This window comes from Homarus americanus, unplaced genomic scaffold, assembly GCF_018991925.1.
Source record: "Homarus americanus isolate GMGI-L3 unplaced genomic scaffold, GMGI_Hamer_2.0 scaffold14467, whole genome shotgun sequence".
NCBI lineage: Eukaryota > Metazoa > Arthropoda > Malacostraca > Decapoda > Nephropidae > Homarus > Homarus americanus.
Window position 1 is genome coordinate 6208815 of NW_024733734.1, and position 19442 is coordinate 6228256.

Sequence of the window (19442 nt, forward strand, 5' to 3'; positions counted from 1 at the left end):
CGGATCCTCCATAAGACTGTTTCACCTAAGACTCCATTACGTGATCTCCATAAGACTGTTACCTAAGACTCCATTACGTGATCCTCCATAAGACTGTTTCACCTAAGACTCCATTACGTGATCCTCCGTAAGACTGTTACCTAAGACTCATTCGTGATCCTCCATAGACTGTTTCACCTAAGACTCTATTACGTGATCCTCCATAAGACTGTTTCACCTAAGACTCCATTGTGATCCTCCATAGACTGTTTCACCTAAGACTCCGTGATCCTCCATAAGACTGTTTCACCTAAGACTCAATCGTGATCCTCCATGACTGTTTTCACCTAAGACTCCATTACGTGATCCTCCATAAGACTGTTTCACCTAAGACTCCATTACGTGATCCTCCATAAGACTGTTTCACCTAGACTCATTACGTGATCCTCCATAAGACTGTTACACCTAAGACTCCATTACGTGATCCATAAGACTGTTTCACCTAAGACTCCATTACGTGATCCTCCATAAGACTGTTTCACCTAAGACTCCATTACGTGATCCTCCAAAGACTGTTTCACCTAAGACTCCATTACGTGATCCTCCACGACTGTTTCATCTAAGACTCCATTACGTGATCCTCCATACGACTGTTTCACCTAAGACTCCATTATTGATCCTCCATACGACTGTTAAACCTAAGACTCCATTACGTGATCCTCCATGACTGTTTCACCTAAGACTCCATTATTACGTGATCCTCCATAAGACTGTTACACCTAAGACTCCATTACGTGATCCTCCGTAAGACTGTTTCACCTAAGACCCATTACGTGATCCTCCATAAGACTGTTTCACCTAAGACTCCATTACGGATCCTCCATAAGACTGTTACACCTAAGACTCCATTACGTGATCCTCCATAAGACTGTTTCACCTTAGACTCCATTACGTGATCCTCCATAAGACTGTTTCACCTAAGACTCCATTACGTGATCCTCCATAAGACTGTTACACCTAAGACTCCATTATGTGATCCTCCATAAGACTGTTTTACCTAAGACTCCATTGCGTGATCTTCCATAAGACTGTTTCACCTAAGACTCCATTACGTGATCCTCCATAAGACTGTTTCACCTAAGACTCCATTACGTGATCCTCCATACGACTGTTACACCTAAGACTCCATTACGTGATCCTCCATAAGACTGTTTCACCTAAGACTCCATTACGTGATCCTCCATAAGACTGTTTCACCTAACACTCCATTACGTGATCCTCCATAAGACTGTTTCACCTAAGACTCCATTACGTGATCCTCCATAAGACTGTTTCACCTAAGACTCCATTACGTGATCCTCCATAAGACTGTTGCACCTAAGACTCCATTACGTGATCCTCCATAAGACTGTTACATCTAAGACTCCATTACATTGACCATTAAGACTAAGAGAGAATAAACTGGAGAAGGTAATTTTCTCCCACCACATGAACCTGTCACCACCAAGAGGTTCAAGGTCTTAATTAACTCCTGCAGTGATATCTTACCTTGCCCGGATGTGTGTTGGTAGAGGCAGGTTTGTGGTTGGGGGTTATGGTATGGGGCAGATGTGGTGGTATGAGACAGGTATGGTGGTAGAGGACGGGTATGGTGGTAGAGGACGGTGTGGGTAGAGGACGGGTGTGATGGTAGAGGACGAGGTGTGATGTCAGGGGCAGGTGTGGTGGTAGAGGACAGGTGTGATGTCAGGGGTAGATGTGGTGTCAGGGGCAGGTGGTGTAGAGGACGGTGTGATGTCAGGGGGCAGATGTGGTGTAGGGGGTGTGTGTGATGGTAGAGGACAGGTGTGATGTGAGGGGGCATATGTGGTGTCAGGGGGCAGGTGTGGTGGTAGAAGACGGGTGGGATGTCAGTAGATGTGGTGTCAGGGGGCAGGTGTGGTGGTAGAGGACGGGTGTGTGTCACAGGGGCAGGTGTGGTGGTAGAAGAGGGTGGGATGTCAGGGGTAGATGTGGTGTCAGGGGCAGGTGGTGGTAGAGGACGGTGGTGTCAGGGGTAGATGTGGTGTCAGGGGCAGTGTGGTGGAGGTGATGTCAGGGGCAGGTGTGGTGGTAGAAGACGGGTGGGATGTCAGGGGTAGATGTGGTGTCAGGGGGCAGGTGTAGAAGGTGGTGATGTCAGGTAGATGTGGTGTCAGGGGGCAGGTGTGGTGGTAGAGGACGGTGTGATGTAAGGGGCAGATATGGTGTCAGGGGCAGGTGTGGTGGTAGAGGACGGGTGGGATGTCAGGGGTAGATGTGGTGTCAGGGGGGCAGGTGGGTGGTAGGGGCGGGTTAGTTGTGTCAGGGGGAGGTGTGGTGGTAGAGGACGGGTGTGATGTCAGGGGCAGATGTGGTGTCAGGGGGTGTGGTGGTAGGGGGCGGTGTAGGGTCGCCCAGAAGGGAAGCTAATCCTCTCACACATTCAGGTAGGAGATAGACACTGATCTGAGGGGTGGCAGACATGTTCTACACTGCTGGTAAACACTGTATATTGTCCTCGACAACCTCACCAATGCATGTATCCTGCTACTTAAGATGTGTCTCACTCTCCCAGTCTCTCTCTGAGGTCTCACTGTATCGTTACTGCAAAACAATCGATATTCTCAGTATTTTTTCAAGCAAAGTTATATCACTTATAGGAGAGATAGAGACAGAGGGACGTGGCATCATCAAGCGTGTCAGTAAATGGCCGACCACACTATTGATCAGTCGTCAGCGTCGCCCCAGACACCTGCCTCACGATAATAACTTGTGCGACAAGTTAGAGAGGCGAGGCCGCTCAGGTGGTGCTGCAGGGCGGGCTGACCTCTTGGTTCAGCAGGTGGGGACACGAGACTCTTCTCTTTGTCCTGCAGACGTGGACACAATATAACAAGATGACCAGATGTGCAAACGCAGTGGACCTACGCCTGGCGAATATATTGTCACCAGTAGGCCTACGGTACGCCTGGCAATGGTGCTGACACTGGGCTTGAATAATGAATACATATCAATAACAAGAATTTAATCCCCTAATGTTTGTGTCACATCAAGTAGTACATGAAACATGTAACGTTTATTAAGGTGGATCAACACCAACTCAACATTGTCGGTAACATGTGTTGTTCATCAGTGTTATCAACAATGTTGTGAATATTAAACGAAAATTTTTGCAATTTTACTGTTGGCAATAGTGTCGCCAACAGAAATATGTCAAGTAAACTGCCTGGTGAGGATTATGTGATGATTTCACCGGGGTGTTTTCCAGCATGTTAACGACCATGTTACCAGCATTGTTGTGCAGGTGTGGATCCACCTTGATATGTTGTGACCTTCTGTGTCGTGGATCATGACAAAATATTACTCTCACAACCTTGTAGATAATGAATAGTGACAGCGAACTGATCCTCTTAAATTATGGTCCACATCAAGTCAACATGAACGACTCATTTTACCCAAAACCTTGGCAGAGACAAGACCAGACACCTGCATTTAAAACCTGGTGGTCGAGAGACAGTAAAGTAGCAACGAACAACTGCTGACCAAATTGTAAACTATAAACAATTGTGCGCCTCAGCACAATGCACGAGGGTCAACAAGGCGTTAAGGCCGCAGAGCTGTCCTATTATCCAAAATCCTGTAGTAAATGAGATGGTAGGAGCAACGAGGGAATGGTAGGAAGTGTGTGAATCCTGCCGAGGATGTCCCGGTTCAGAGCGTTTTCATTCACGTCAGCAACTTTAAACAGGTTCCCAGGGGTGCGGCGGGGGTGCTTCCATCAGCTGGGTGCCGCTTTGTGCTGTTTGCTGGGCTCTGGGTAACTGGGCGATGGTCAACATTACTGTAGGCATTGTGTGTCGGTATTTATGGTCACCTTTCCAAGTTGTTAAGTTAACGGCTCTCTTGTTAGTCTGTATCACACCCACTTGTAAGGTAAAAGTAATAATAAATAATAATAATAATAATAATAATAATAATATAATAATAATATTCTTATTATTATATTTGTTATATATTATTATTTTCTGTTCTTAATATTATTATTATTATTATTATTATTATTATTATTATTATATTATTATTATTATTATTATTATTATTTATTATGGATTATATATTTGTTTTAGGTTTATGATATCATTAATCATATTAAATTAATACTTCACTGCACATGTTCTTCTCTATTTATATAATTGACCAATGGGTCAGGTTGATCTGAAGACAGATGTATTGAGAAATAGATACACACAGGAGATATACAGGTATAGTGACTTAAGGAACAGGTTGTTTAGTATACATTGAGATATGAGACTTTACTCCAAGTATTAGTAATAGTAAAAGTATTAGTGTTAATTGTAATAGTGGAGATGGAAGTTAATTTATACAGTGTATACTAATAATATGTATCAGGAGTGACTGAAGTTGTTTGTGACTCACTCAGTGACTAACATAGTTTTCCACCTGCAGGAGGACATGGTGTGTCTGTCCAGCACCGCCATCGGGGAGAGAGTATGCTTGGCCGCCGAGGGCTTCGGTAATCGAACCTGCTTCCTCGAGAACATCGCCGACAAGGTGAGCCACCACAGTCAGCTTCCAGCAGTGTAACACGCCAATGTTGTGTGTTCTCTATTAGGAAAACTTAATATAAGAATTATAGTGCAAGTATAGATATATTTATCTTTAATTTTATATATATATAATAAGATACAGTTGTAGTTTAGTTTTATTTGTCTCTTAATATAATATAAAGCAGAGATAATATACACATAGGCACAATAGCCGAGACAGGCGTTGTTGTCAGTGTGTGGACCGTGGCGTCCTCTTGCCAAAGATAAAAGATATTTGAAACAAGATGTTTTGAACTGTTGAAAGTTGTGTAGGAAAAACAGTGTGGGGGAGGCAGATCTACAGTGCCAGTGTACAGTATTTTGGTGAGGAGGCGATCTAAGAGTTGGTTTATTGACAGAAGGCACAAGACTTCCCAGAGATGTGTGTACATTGTACTGTATATTGTTTGTATACCTACACTGTACATTGCTTGTAAACCACCACTGTATATTGTTTGTATACCTACACTGTATATTGTTTGTATACCTACACTGTATATTGTTTGTATACCTACACTGTTTATTGTTTGTATACCTACACTGTATATTGTTTGTATACCACCACTGTATACTGTTTGTATACCTACACTGTATAGTGTTTGTGTACCTACACTGTACATTGCTTGTATACCACCTGTATATTATTTGTATACCTACACTGTATATGTTTGTATACCTACACTGTATATTGTTTGTATACCTACACTGTACATTGTCTGTATACCTATATATTGTCTGTATACCTACTTGTACATTGTCTGTATACCTACTGTACATTGTTTGTATACTACTGTACATTGTTTATACTTACTGTACATGTGTATACCTACACTGTACATTGTTTGTATACCTGCACTGTACATTGTGTATATCTACAGTACATTGTTTGTATACCTGCACTGTACATTGTTTGTATACCTACACTGTACATTGTTTGTATACCTGCACTGTACATGTGTATACCATACATTGTTTATACCTGCACTGTACATTGTGTATATCTACACAGTACATTGTATATACCCTGCACATTGTTTGTATACCTGCACTGTACATTGTTTGTATACCTACACTGTATATTGTTTGTATACACATTGTTTGTATACCTATACTGTACATTGTTTGTATACCTACTGTACATTGATTGTATACCTGCACTGTACATTGTTTGTATACCTACACTGTATATTGTTTGTATACCATTGTACATTGTTTGTATACCTGTACTTTGTTTGTATACCTACACTGTATATTGTTTGTATGCCTGCACTGTATATTGATCGCATAAATTCACTGTATATTGTTTGTATACCTTCACTGTATATGTTTATATACCTTCACTGTACATGGTTTTTATACCTACACTGTACATTGTTTGTATACCTGCACTGTATTGTGTATACCTGCACTGTACATTGTTTGTATACCTGCACTGTACATGTTTGTATACCTACTGTTTATTGTTTATACCTGCATATATTGTTTATATACCTTCACTGTACATTGTTTTATACCTACACTGTACATTGTTTGTATCTACACTGTACATTGTTTGTATACCTGCACTGTACATTGTGTATACCTACACTGTACATTGTTGTATACCTGCACTGTACATTGTTTGTATACCTGCACTGTACATTGTTTGTATATACACTGTACATTGTTTGTATACCTACACTGTACATTGTTTGTTTACCTACACTGTACATTGTTTGTATACCTGCAGCTGTACATTGTTTGTTTACCTCCACTGTACATTGTTTGTATACCTCCACTGTACATTGTTTGTATACTACACTGCACTGTCTTACACTGTATATTGCTTGTATGCCTGCACTGTATATTGTTTGTATACCTACACTGTACATGGTTTGTATACCTGCATGTATATTCTTTTACCTTCATTGTATATTACTTGTATACCTGCATTGTACATTGTTTGTATGCCTACATGCATTGTTTGTATACCTACACTGTACATTGTTTGTATGCCTTCACTGTACATTGCATACTACATTGTATAGTGTTTATACCTACACTGTATGTTGTTAGTATACCTATACTACATTTGTATCTTACACTGCATATTGTTTGTATGCCTAAGCTGTATAGTGTTTGTACACCTACACTGTATATTGTTTGTATACCTGCATTGTACATTGTTTGTATACCTACACTGTATAGTGTTTGTATACCTGCACTGTTGCTTGTATACCTACACTGTATAGTGTTTGTATACCTGTACTGTATATTGTTTGTATTCGTGCATTGTACATTGTTTGTATACCTACAGTACATTGTATACCTTCACTGTACATTGTTTGTATGTCTTCACTGTACATTGTATACCTACGCTGTATAGTGTTTGTATACCTACACTGTATATTGTTAGTATACCTGCACTACATTGTTTACCTCCACTGTACATTGTTTGTATACCTGCACTGTACATTGTTTGTATACCTACACTGTACATTGTTTGTATACCTACACTGCACATTGTTTGTATACCTGCAGCTGTACATTGTTTGTTTACCTCCACTGTACATTGTTTGTATACCTGCACTGTACATTGTTTGTATACCTACACTGTACATTGTTTGTATACCTACACTGTACATTGTTTGTATACCTACACTGTACATTGTTTGTATACCTACACTGTACATTGTTTGTATACCTGCAGCTGTACATTGTTTGTTTACCTCCACTGTACATTGTTTGTATACCTCCACTGTACATTGTTTGAATACCTACACTGCACATTGTATACCTGCTATTTATATGGTTTGTATACGTACACTGTATATTGTTTGCATACATGCACTGTATATTGTTTGTATACCTACACTGTACATGGTTTGTATACCTGCACTGTATATTCTTTTTATACCTTCATTGTATATTACTTGTATACCTGCATTGTACATTGTTTGTATGCCTACACTGTACATTGTTTGTATACCTACACTGTACATTGTTTGTATGCCTTCACTGTACATTGCATACCTACATTGTATAGTGTTTGTATACCTACACTGTATGTTGTTAGTATACCTATACTACATTGTATACTTACACTGCATATTGTTTGTATGCCTAAGCTGTATAGTGTTTGTACACCTACACTGTATATTGTTTGTATACCTGCATTGTACATTGTTTGTATACTTACACTGTATATTGTTTGTATACCTACACTGTATATTATTTTTATACCTACACTGTACATTGTTTGTATACCTACACTGTACATTGTTTGTATACCTGCACTGTACATTGTGTATACCTACACTGTACATTGTTTGTATACCTGCACTGTACATTGTTTGTATACCTGCACTGTACATTGTTTGTATACCTGCACTGTATATTGTTTGTATACCTACATTGTACATTGCTTGTATACCCACACTGCACATTGTTTGTATGCCTTCACTGTACATTGTATACCTACGTTGTATAGTGTTTGTATACCTACACTGAATATTTTTAGCATAACTACACTACATTGTATACCTACACTGTATAATGTTTGTATACCTACAATGTATGTTGATTGTATACCTACACTGTATATTGTTTGTACACCTACAATGTATATTGGTTGTATACTTACAGTGTACATTGTATACCTGCACTGTATATTGATTGTATACGTACACTGTACATTGCATACCTACACTATATGTTGTTTGGATACCTATGCTGTCTATTGTTTGTATACTTGCAATGTACATTGTATACCTGGACTGTACATTCTTTTGTACCTGCACTGTATATTAATTGTATACCTGCACTGTACATTGTATACGTACACTAGATATTGTTTGGATACCTACGCTTCCTATTGTTTGTATACCTGTACTGTACATCGTTTGTATACCTACACTGTATATTGTTTGTATACCTACACTATATGTACCGTCAACAGCATATGTTTGCCCCAAGTGACTCTGTATGGGGAATAGTTGACAGATATGCTTTAAATGGTTAATTACTTAAAATTATGATCGGTGACGGTCTGTAACTTAATTAGTATCGATGTGTAAAATGTGGGGAGATATGTTATTGAGAAATATAGGACATTGCTGTAGGAAGGTTCATGACTGGTGGTGAAGACGTATGATTATTCGTCCTGGTGTTGCCAACGAGTATTTTTCATGCTAAATGGCACCTTCATTATAAAGTGTTTTCAGCAATAAATATGAAGCTGCATAAAAGCATTGCATAATATGTCACTGATACGCAAAATGGAAAAACGTGTGTTAATCACTGTGTTTTTCTTGATTATCACGTTTGTCTCTGTTAACCCCAATTCCTTGTCTCCTGCTTTCATTCAAATTTTCTTGGCCTGGAAGCTGAAAAAAAGTCGTTTGGCGGTAGTTAGTGTAAAATTAAAAAGGTTAATTGAAAGCATTTTATACTTCTTCACTACCAGAGGTCGTTATAAAATCATTTGTCAGTCACCAAAATAAATTAAATTCGTCACTATCACAATTACCAGAATACTTACACCACTATATTCATCGCCACCATCTTTTATAACGAAGGGGCGAGTGGGAGAAGGAAGGAGGTATAGGAAGAAGAAAAATAAGATAACCCTATCTATCAATCTATCTATCTATCTATCTGATGTGTGTGGTGTACGGGTTGAAATATATTTACTACGGTACATTTAGTTGAGGTGGTTAGGTTAGGTTAGGTTAGGTTAGGTTTGGTTAGGTTAGGTTAAGTTAGACTTGCTTGGGTTAGTGATGTGTTTTATGTATCTAAGTGTTGGTGGTGGTTGTGTTGGTGACGTGTGTTAACTGAAATGGTAGTAGTAGTAGAAGTACACAGAGCCACATGCGGCTTTTGCTGCATTCACCCATGGAGGCAAGCATCGTTGGAACTACCTGATGCGTACTATCCCTGATATCGGACCCCTCCTCCATCCTCAGGAAGAAGCTATCAGTGTCAATTTCATTCCCAAATTCGTGAAACACCCTCACTTAACCCCAGCAGAAAGAGCACTTCTTGCACTTCCATCAAGACTGGGAGGGATGGGACTAACCAATCCAGAGGAGATTGCAGCCACCGAACATCAAAATTCACTTAAGCTCAGGGCAGCCCTCACGGACCGCATAATAGCCCAGAACGCAACAGGGGAGGTGGATACCAGTGAAGTAAACAAGATTCGTAGGTCCATTACGACAGATCGACAGCACTGCCAAAATGATAAGCTGCAGCAACTATTGCTGCAGGTACCAGAAAATTTAAAAAAAAAAATATCTATAGCCCAGGAGGTGGGCGCCTCGAACTGGTTAACTACGTTACCGATAAGGGCAAATGGTTTCAGTCTCAATAAACAAGAATTTACATATGCCATTGCTCTAAGGTACGGTCGGCCAGTAGAAGGTTTGCCCTCCCAATGCATGTGTGGCTCTTCCTATGACGGCAATCACGCCATGGTGTGCAAGAAAGGGGGCTTCATATGCATGAGGCATGACGAAGTAAGGGACTTCACAGCAAATTTATTGAAGGAAATCTGCCGGGATGTCATGGTAGAACCGACCCTCCTTCCATTGGATGGTGAGATCTTCCAACATAGGACTTCAAGCACATCTAACGAAGCCCGTGTTGACGTCAGTGCTCGAGGATTCTGGACTCGAGGACAGCGAGCTTTCTTCGACATCAGGATTTTTGATCCCATGGCCGCATGTCACCGTAACCTAGCTCTCGATGCTGCACACAGGAGGAACGAGAACGACAAGAGAAGGGCATATGGAGAGAGAATTCAAAACGTTGATCAAGGCAGCTTCACTCCTCTAGAGTTCACAACCTCTGGTGGGATGGGACCAAGTGCAAGATGTTTCTACGCCAGACTCGCGGAGGTGATATCCAAACAGAAGCAGCAGCCCAGAAGTTATGTTACAGCCTGGATGAGATGTCGACTGTCTGTCTCTCTCCTTCGGTCAACTTTGCTCTGTCTCAGGGGAACGAGAGCTTCTGCCCCAATGCCGACAACTGCTGCAGATATTGACTATGAGGCTACAGTCACTGAATGCCACATAGATCTAAGGCTCAACTAATTCAACACAGATAGGATAGCTACTTATGTATTAGGATATTTAATATTAAGGTAATAAAATGGCGGCGAAGGTGTGGCTATTGGGGGAGGCTGGAGGCCACGTTAAAAAAAAAGTAGTAGGAGTGGAGGTAGTAGTGATGGTGGTAGTAGCAGTAGTAGCAGTATTGGTGGTGATAGTAGTAGTAATGGTAATAGTGGTGGTAGTGGTGGCATGGCGTGTGTTAAGGGCAGCTCGTCACAGTAATGAATCACCCGCTAGATGTAACAATGCTTCACTTCCTCATTACCGCCTCATGTTTGCGAGTCCTTTGAGGCTTGGTGCTTACCTGACCCAAGATGGTGCGAGTGTTGCATTTATTTTTTTTTATTTTTTCTGTTACTGTGAAAAGTTGTGCAAAGTCTTGTGTGGGAGGAGAGGGGTGATGGAGGGGGTGTGGGAAAGAGGGAAGGGGGAGGGTAGGGGGAAGGGGAGGTGGAGAGGGGGAGAGACCCGCTGGTGACACTTCCCATCATGACATTCTGTTTCTTAGTTCTTTGATGCTCTGTCTGTCTGTATCTCTTTTTGTCTATCTATCTATGTATCTATCTATCTACCTATCTATCTATCATTCGGGACAGGATCACAGAGTGCCTACTGTAACTATAACAACATAGTTTCGTCTCGTCAAATCTTTTCTACAATGAAATTTCCCAACCATTTTCGCAGGAGCCTTTCTTTCCCTATTTCTTTTTCTCTTATTTTCTCTTTCTCTCTTACTCTTCCTCTCTCTCTTTTCACATGTATCACGTCCCTGATCTTCTCTCCTTCCGGCTCCGGTTCCCACTGAATCTCCTCCACCTGACTGGGATTTTGTTTGAACATGTTATAATTTCGCCATTTTTATTTTAGTATAGTAAGTGTCTGTTTATATGTGTACAGAGACACTACTTATGTCTACCGTTTTATTTCACGTTCTTTCGGAAGTCCAAACCTGGATGCCTTAGAAACAATGTGAAATATATTGTGTATAGTGTTTATGGGTGGGGGTCCAGACCAAACCCCCTCAGTTAAAGTGCAAAGTAGGACAAAAACTCATTTTTTATATATTATTGTTTCTCAAGATCTCTATCTAGGTACAATACACATAATAGAGTTGACATTAGATAAGGTCATGTATATCTTATATCATCATTATTGTCACTAAATAGTTATATATTATACGGTATCTGTCCCCTCACACTGTTGTATGTCTTTCTTTACATGGTCTAGGTTGTTTGGTGGTAATACAATGTAATATACTGTAATTTTTACAGTTGTGTAAATATTTGTTCTCGTATAATAATTACAAATTTATAATGCTGAACGTAGAGTGAGTGGCGATATAAATGGAAGTATGGGATAAATAAAGGTACTCAAACTATACAACCAGGAGCGAACTCGTAGCCATGGTTTTAAATTTAACAAATTTAGATTTAGGCGCGAGATAGGTAAACACTGGTCTAGAAATAGAATAGTGGATGAGTGGAACAAGTTACCAAATACCAAACATCACCATTAACTCGAACACGCTGGGCAACTTCAAATATAGGTTGGATGGATACATGATTGATTGATTGATACGTTTATTGAGATACAAAAAAACATTAATACATCTCAAAGGGATGAAGTGACATAAGTCATCCTCACCCCAGTCCAGGAATGTCCCTCTCAGGACTCACATAAATCCCTAATATTTCATATAATTAGTTATAATACATAGTTATATTCTAGATGCAAAATTTCTATATTTCTTTAATATTTCATCTATTTTCCCATTTCCAAACATCCACTCTATTTGCATGGGGACATTATTTATATGGGCATTTCTATATACATTAAGCAATGGGCATTCCAGTATATAATGTGGCAGGGTATGGGATCTGGATGTTCTACAAACTCTACATTCTTTATCCTGTTCACTTCTCTCAGCTCCAAGTTCCCAATAATATTTATATCCTAATCTTAACCTCATATACACTGAATCTTTCCACCTACTCCTATCTTTCCCATATGTAAATTTTGTGTTCATGAGAACATGATGGTAATGTTTCATTGTTTCACTTTTCTCGTATATTTCATTCCTTTTGAAATTATCTTCTATTGATTGTATTTTCCGTAATTTGCTCCTTAATTGCTTCAAGGTTTTAGTACATATTATGTCGATCTCGGCCTTTTCCGTGGCTCTTTGGATACATGAGCGATACGGGTTGGGTGTAAACGGGACTGCCCAGTATGAGCCAGTAGACCCGCTGCAGTTTCCTCCATTCTTATGTTTTTATGTTGCTATAAGAACAGCATCCCATGTAACTATATCAATATACCGAGGATACTGAGGACTGGACACAACATTTCAGTCACTAGGCACCGAGACCAGCGTTCGTGGTCGACTGCCTCTGAGGTGATGATGTGGAAGACAAAAGGAGATTCTGAGTCACTGATTCTAGACCTTAGTTACTGTATTTCCTCACGTATGCGATAGAAAACGACTGTAATATGAATAAAATATGAATAATGATTTTGATAATGATAATATTAGTAGTAATAGAGTTAATAATAATAATAATTAATAATAATAATAATAATAATAATAATAATAATAATAATAATAATAATAATAATAATAATAATAATAATAATAATAATAATAATAATAATAATAATAATATTAATTGAAGTAATAGTTATAGTAATACAATTAATAATAGTAATAATAATAATAGCAATAACATACATCCAGTCACTAACATATTAGGACATGACAGCAGTACACAGCAACTCTCACCTACCAACACACCTGGCAGAGTCAAATTACCCTTTGAGTTATATACAGTGAATTATTTAATTAGTGGGCGAAATGTATATGTCTTGCGTGAACTCCGTGACTCTACCTAAGCACTTGGTTCAGGGCGCCAGGAGGAGGGGGAGGAGGAGGAGGAGGAGAAGGAGGAAGAAGAAGTGGAAGAAGAGGATGAGAATGGGCAGGAGCAGGAACAAGAGGAGCTAAAAGAAGAGGATGAACAAGAAGACTAGGAGGAGGAGGGGCAGGTGCAGGAAGAAGAAGAGGATCTAAAGCAAGAGGATGAACAAGAAGAAGAAGAGGAGGAAGAAAAAGAGGAAGAAAAGGAGGTAGAAGGGGAAGGAGCATAGCGAGTTTATTATATAAGACTGTCCATATATAGATAGAATGTAGTTTCCCCGAGGCTGGCGCCAACACCTTCAGGCGTGTGTGACGGAGGGAGAGAGTGTGACTTGTATCCCCTGAGGTGTGGCAGGCGGTGACTATTTCACTCTCCCTCCCTTCCTCTCCCTCACTTTCTCTCTGTTCCCCCCCTCTCTCTCTTCCTCTATTTCCTTCTACCCTTCCCTCCCTTTCCCTCTGTATCTCCCTCTCTTTCCCTCTGTCCCCCTCCCTTAACCTCTATCCCTCCCTCCCTTAACTTCTATCCCTCCTTCCCTTTCCCTCCCTCTCTTTCCCTCTATCCCTCCTTCCCTTTCACTCCACTCCTTTTCTTCCCTCTCTCCTACCCTCCCTTCCTCTATCCCTCCCCCTTCCTCTCCCTCAGGTGCTTCACAAACGAGTATTTCTAATGACTTACTGATGGGGATATAGTCAGGTCAAAGAGCGTATCTAGTAAACGCTGTTGTGTGAAATAATATGGAAACTGTATAAGAACTAACTGACGGTGGATGTATCGAAATCACTACATAAAAATCTTATGTGTTTACGGATGGAAGAGTAACATATTATCTTGGCCTAAAGAACAGGACAGCAATTGTGACGTATTAAGATGAGCTGTAATTGTTTTGACTGAGCGTTAAACTGCTACACTAATGTACAGTTGTGGACAAAGAAAGAATTCGGGAGGGAGGGAGGGAAGGAAGAAGGGGGGTGGGGGATGGATGGATGGATGGAGAGAAGGAGGGAGGGAGGAGGTGAATGGGAGGGTAGAGGTAGGTGGGGACTTGGCACCGTTAGGTGACGCTTAAAAATTTACGATTTTCTTTCCACAGCACAACTTGATTTTATTTAGTTTAATTATGAGGCAGACGCAGCTTACACTCCCTCCCTGCCGAGCTATTTTAGTCCACAACTGTACGTGATGCTAACATATTTAATGACACAAGATACAGTATTAAAGTTTTTAAAGTGAACTCATTGTCTTTGTTCTGTGTTAACATATTTGGGTCGTTAAATAAGTATAATATAAAACTTTTAACACGTATAGACCACACAGTAAACTACACCCACAGTCACGTATTATTTGTTAGCAAGATGGCGGTGGACTGCACAGTGGTGGGGTAATGAGTGTCACTCTGGTCTGGCCTTAGTATGGTGCCATTCCTCACCTTCTGACATGGCACTAACTGATTCAGCCGGTCACTCATACACAAATACATCGATAACAATGGCCTCACATAACTCGGAAGGGAGGTCGATGCTTTGTGTCTGTGTTACAGTAACCTATAGTGGAGCAGATTAAATACAAAAATTTGAGAAATCGTTGAAAACTGGAAGAAAGCACCAAATCTGGTACACATAAGCCTTATGGGATATTTATTGGATTTAGAAGAGGCGCCACGAAATCAAACATTACGATGACCTTAAAAATCTAGGTCAAGGTCATGAGCATAAAAAACGGCGAAAGGTTTAAATATTTATTAATTTCCTATCGCTGTCAGCTGACAAATGTGTCACCTTTGGTAGCACAGTTTATATTTCTATGTTTGTCTTTGGTACCCCCAAAATGTTCTACACTACTGAGGGTATACACAAACACTTGTTATCTTAAAAATAGGTTCTTATTCTCGTACGGGAGATGTACAGGGGAACTAATAAGACAGAGCACTTCCACACCATAAGGACTGGTGGTCTCCACTCTTTGTATCCCTGAGCGCTGGCATGTACAGATGCCAGCATTCACAAGCTGAATACATAAAATGTAAATATGATAATTCATATACATAACATGGTGCATAATAAATGGAAATATTACATAGGATTAATACATGTTCTGTAATACTTTACTATACATAATTAATAGAGTAATATAAGAATACACAGCTTAAGGTACTACTTCGTGTCCATATTATACACCTCCCTCCCCCCTATACGCTCATAGTTTCATCTTGAGCGGACCTTTTGTTTCTGAGTCGCTCGGACCTGCGGAGTACCGGGGCAGAAACACAAGGTGGGGATGGATTTACTGTAAAGGCATCAACATTAGGGGACTCTACTGGGGAAGGGTCAACACTAGGCAGCTCCACAGGTCGGAGGAAACGACGGTTCCTCCACCATACTCTACCACTAGGAAGACGCACTTGGTAGTCCCTGGACCGGCCAATACCCATGACAACCCCAACCTTGTCCCAGCGGTGAGATACCGGATCTTGAATCCTGACCTGCTGGCCGATACTCAACCTGGGAAGGGGGCAGGCATGACAGTCGTACCGAGCAGCGACATCTGCGGCTCGTTCTGCTGCACGGCGGTCACATTCTTCAGTCTTGGCTTGCCATTCTTGAGAAAAAGACTTCGGGTGGGCAGGAACACAAGACCTGAGATGATGTCCGTATCGAACCTGGGCTGGGGAGCGTCCGGTGAAGTTCGGGGTGTTGCGTAACTCTAACAAACCTCGATCGAAGTCCTCGCAGTCGATATTTCCTGAGGGTGACACCTTAAGGATCAGGTGTTTAACAGTCTTGACTGCGGCTTCAGCGTGTCCATTCGCCTGGGAGTAGTGGGGCGAGGTCACGACATGACGGACTCCCCAACGGTCCATGAAGTCCCGGAACTCGTGGCTGGTGAACTGGGGTCCTCCATCAGTCCTGAGGCGGAGGGGAACACCAACTTCTCTGAAGTAATGCCTGAAATTCGGGATGGTAGCAGTAGCCGTTGTATCACTATCAAAGGGGACGACAACAGGCCATCCAGACAATCGGTCGGCAATGACAAGGAAGGACTTTCCTGCCACTGCAAAGAAGTCGGCCGACACAGACTCGAAAGGTCTTGAAGGGTTATCGTCGCACATTAATGGTTCCTGTTGCTGGCTGGGTTGCAGAATCTGACACGGCTCACAGGCACGGACGGTACTTGCAATGTCCGCGTCGATTCCCGGCCAAAATACAGTCTGCTTCGCCCATCGCTTGGTGGCCTCCACTCCTCGGTGGCTGTCGTGAAGGCGGGTCAAGGTACGGCGGCGTAGGGCAGCAGGAATGACTACTCGTGGACCATACAAGACGAGGTCTCCGTCACAATATAGGTCCTCGCGTATCTTCCAGTACGGGAGTAGCGATTCATGAAGGTCGTATCGGTTAGATGGAAATCCCTGGGACACACAGTCGACGAGCCGAATGTAGGAACGGTCGGCCCGGGCTGCGGTGCGGAGATCTTCAAGGGTCTTGTCTGCATCCGGTGCTGTAGACTCTTCTGATGTGAAGACGGCCTTCAATGAGACTACTGACTTGAGGGATGCAGCAGCTGTAGAACACAACATCTCGTCCTCTGGGGTGGGGCGACTGACAGGGGCGCGGGACAGGGCATCTGGGATGCACAACAGCTTACCCGCACGCCACACAGCCGTGAAGAGATAAGGCGAGAGCTTCTCTTTCAAACGTTGAAGGCGAGGATTCTCTACTGCATCCAAAGAGTAGTGATTGATAATAGGTACAAGAGGGCGATGATCCGTGAAGAGGGTGAAGTGCTGAAGTTCTATCAGGTAGAAGCGGCACTTCGCCATCGCCCAGACAACAGCCAACATCTCCAGCTCAATTGTGGCATATCGGGTCTCGGCGTCCGTCAGGAACCGGGATCCACACTGAATTAAGTGGAGTTGTCCACCGCCATGGTCCTGCAGAAGGGCGTAACCAACGCCGTAGAGTCTGGAGGCGTCAGTCTGGAGGACGGTGGGTAGGGCTGGGTCGTAACGGCAAGGACAGGTGGACTTAAGAAGGCCTGCTTGATTCGCTGGAAGGCCTCTTGATGATCTGGGGTCCACAGGAATGTCCTCCTGGGGCTCAGCAGAGGGCGTAACGGCTGGGCTGCGGCGGAGATGTCAGGTGAAAATTCAGCCAGCTGATTGACCAGACCCAAAAAAGAACGGAGGTCTGTCAGGTTGGCAGGGGTTGGAAAATCCCTGATTCCACTTAATTTCTCCGGGTCAGCTGCGATACCTGATGCTGAGAGAGTGTACCCACAGAAGTTCACTGATGGTGCGGCGACTACAAACTTGTCAGCATTGAGAGTAATCCCGTACTTTCGACATCTGTTGAGAACTTCATATGTTCGGGAGAGGTGGGCACAGTAGTCTTCGCCATGGAGTAAAATGTCATCAACCACCTTGACACAATTCGTGACTCCTTGAAGGGCCGCGTCACCACGTTGACAGAATGCATCGCCCGTAGAGGCAAATCCCATGGGGCCTCTGCAATACTGATATCTTCCATATGGTGTGATGAATGTAGTCAAATGCTGGTCTTCTTCGGCCAACTCGATCTGCCAATAACCTCATAAGGCGTCCATCGTTGTAAAAAACTTCGCCTTCGGGTCCACATTTCGAACAGCTGCGAAGGGTGTGTGTGAAGGGTGGGCTGGACGGGAAACTTGCTGGTTAAGTTTTGACAGATCGGTGGTGATTCGTACTCCACCACGAGGTTTGGCGACGGGGACGAGAGGGTGGCACCAAGGTGAAGGTTCGTCTCCGACCGGCTTGATGATTCCCTGAGCAACCATGGAGTCAAGCTCTTGTCTAACTAGCTCCTTGTAGGCGTGAGGAATCAAACGAGGGGTGTGGATGGCAAAAGGTGTGGCACCATCCTTAAGATGAATCTTCATAGGTGGACCCACCATCGGCTTGAGTGGTGTGGATCCCAAAGATTTCTTCGTAACCAACACGTCAGCAAATTCCTTGAGAAGGTAAGCTCTTGCATCAGAAGGGGACGTGTTTGTAGAGATAGGGAGTTCCTTCAACCTGTTGACATGGGTGACCTTTAAAATAGGTTTGGGGAATTCCTTGGAAACAATGGCCATATGACAAAAGCGGAGTCGGGATACCATCATGAACATCAATCCGGGCTGAGCAAGACTGCTTACCAAAGGTAAGAGTATCCCAGAAAGATCCCAAAGCTGGAGCCATCTTGGAACCATCAGCTGTCAGTTTCGTTGTCTGAGGAGGGGCTGTAGGTTGCTCCCGGGTATTCCCAAACTTGCTAAGTGTTGTGGACCAATTACTGAGACGTCAGCACCGGTGTCAGGTAACATCTGAAGACTGGATGACAAGTTACCGTGAGAAATGACGACACTGATGTGCTGGGGCGTCGTGTCTGTGGAACAATGTACACGACGGCAGGAACGACTGGATACAGGGCCTTGATGCTTGCCAGAAGGAGGGGGCGTGCCAGCACTACCTGAGGATGACTTCTTGGATCCTTGGTGGTGTCCTCTCTGTGTCTTTTTACGACAACATTTGTCATAATGGTCCACACGACCACAAAGTCTGCACTGAACTTTGCTAGCAGGGCACTTGACTGTGTAAACCCAGTGACCCTGGTGGTCGCAACTTCTGCACATGCTTTGAGCAGCTGGGCACTGGGAGGCATCATGCTGTCTCGCGCAGCTGTTACACAAAGCTGCTGCTGAAGGTGTAGCTGGAGGGTGAGGGGTGGGGTTACCTTGCTGCTTTTTACCCTTTCTGTAGGAAGACACCGCCCTCACCTGGTCAGGTTGTGAACGTAAAGCTGAAGTCG

At 42.6% G+C, this 19442-nt stretch overlaps 1 protein-coding gene across 1 annotated transcript in view; it reads left to right on the forward strand.

The window, feature by feature from the left end:
- Window positions 1-3581: 3581 nt before the first annotated feature.
- LOC121869888 (ryanodine receptor-like) overlaps window positions 3582-19442 on the forward strand; it is a gene marked incomplete at its 3' end in the record, with an annotated part of 40535 nt that continues 24674 nt past the window's right edge. The window contains 2 exon segments of the mRNA XM_042371454.1: window positions 3582-3642; window positions 4442-4572. Of these exon segments, the coding sequence (XP_042227388.1) occupies window positions 3582-3642; window positions 4442-4572 (192 nt within the window).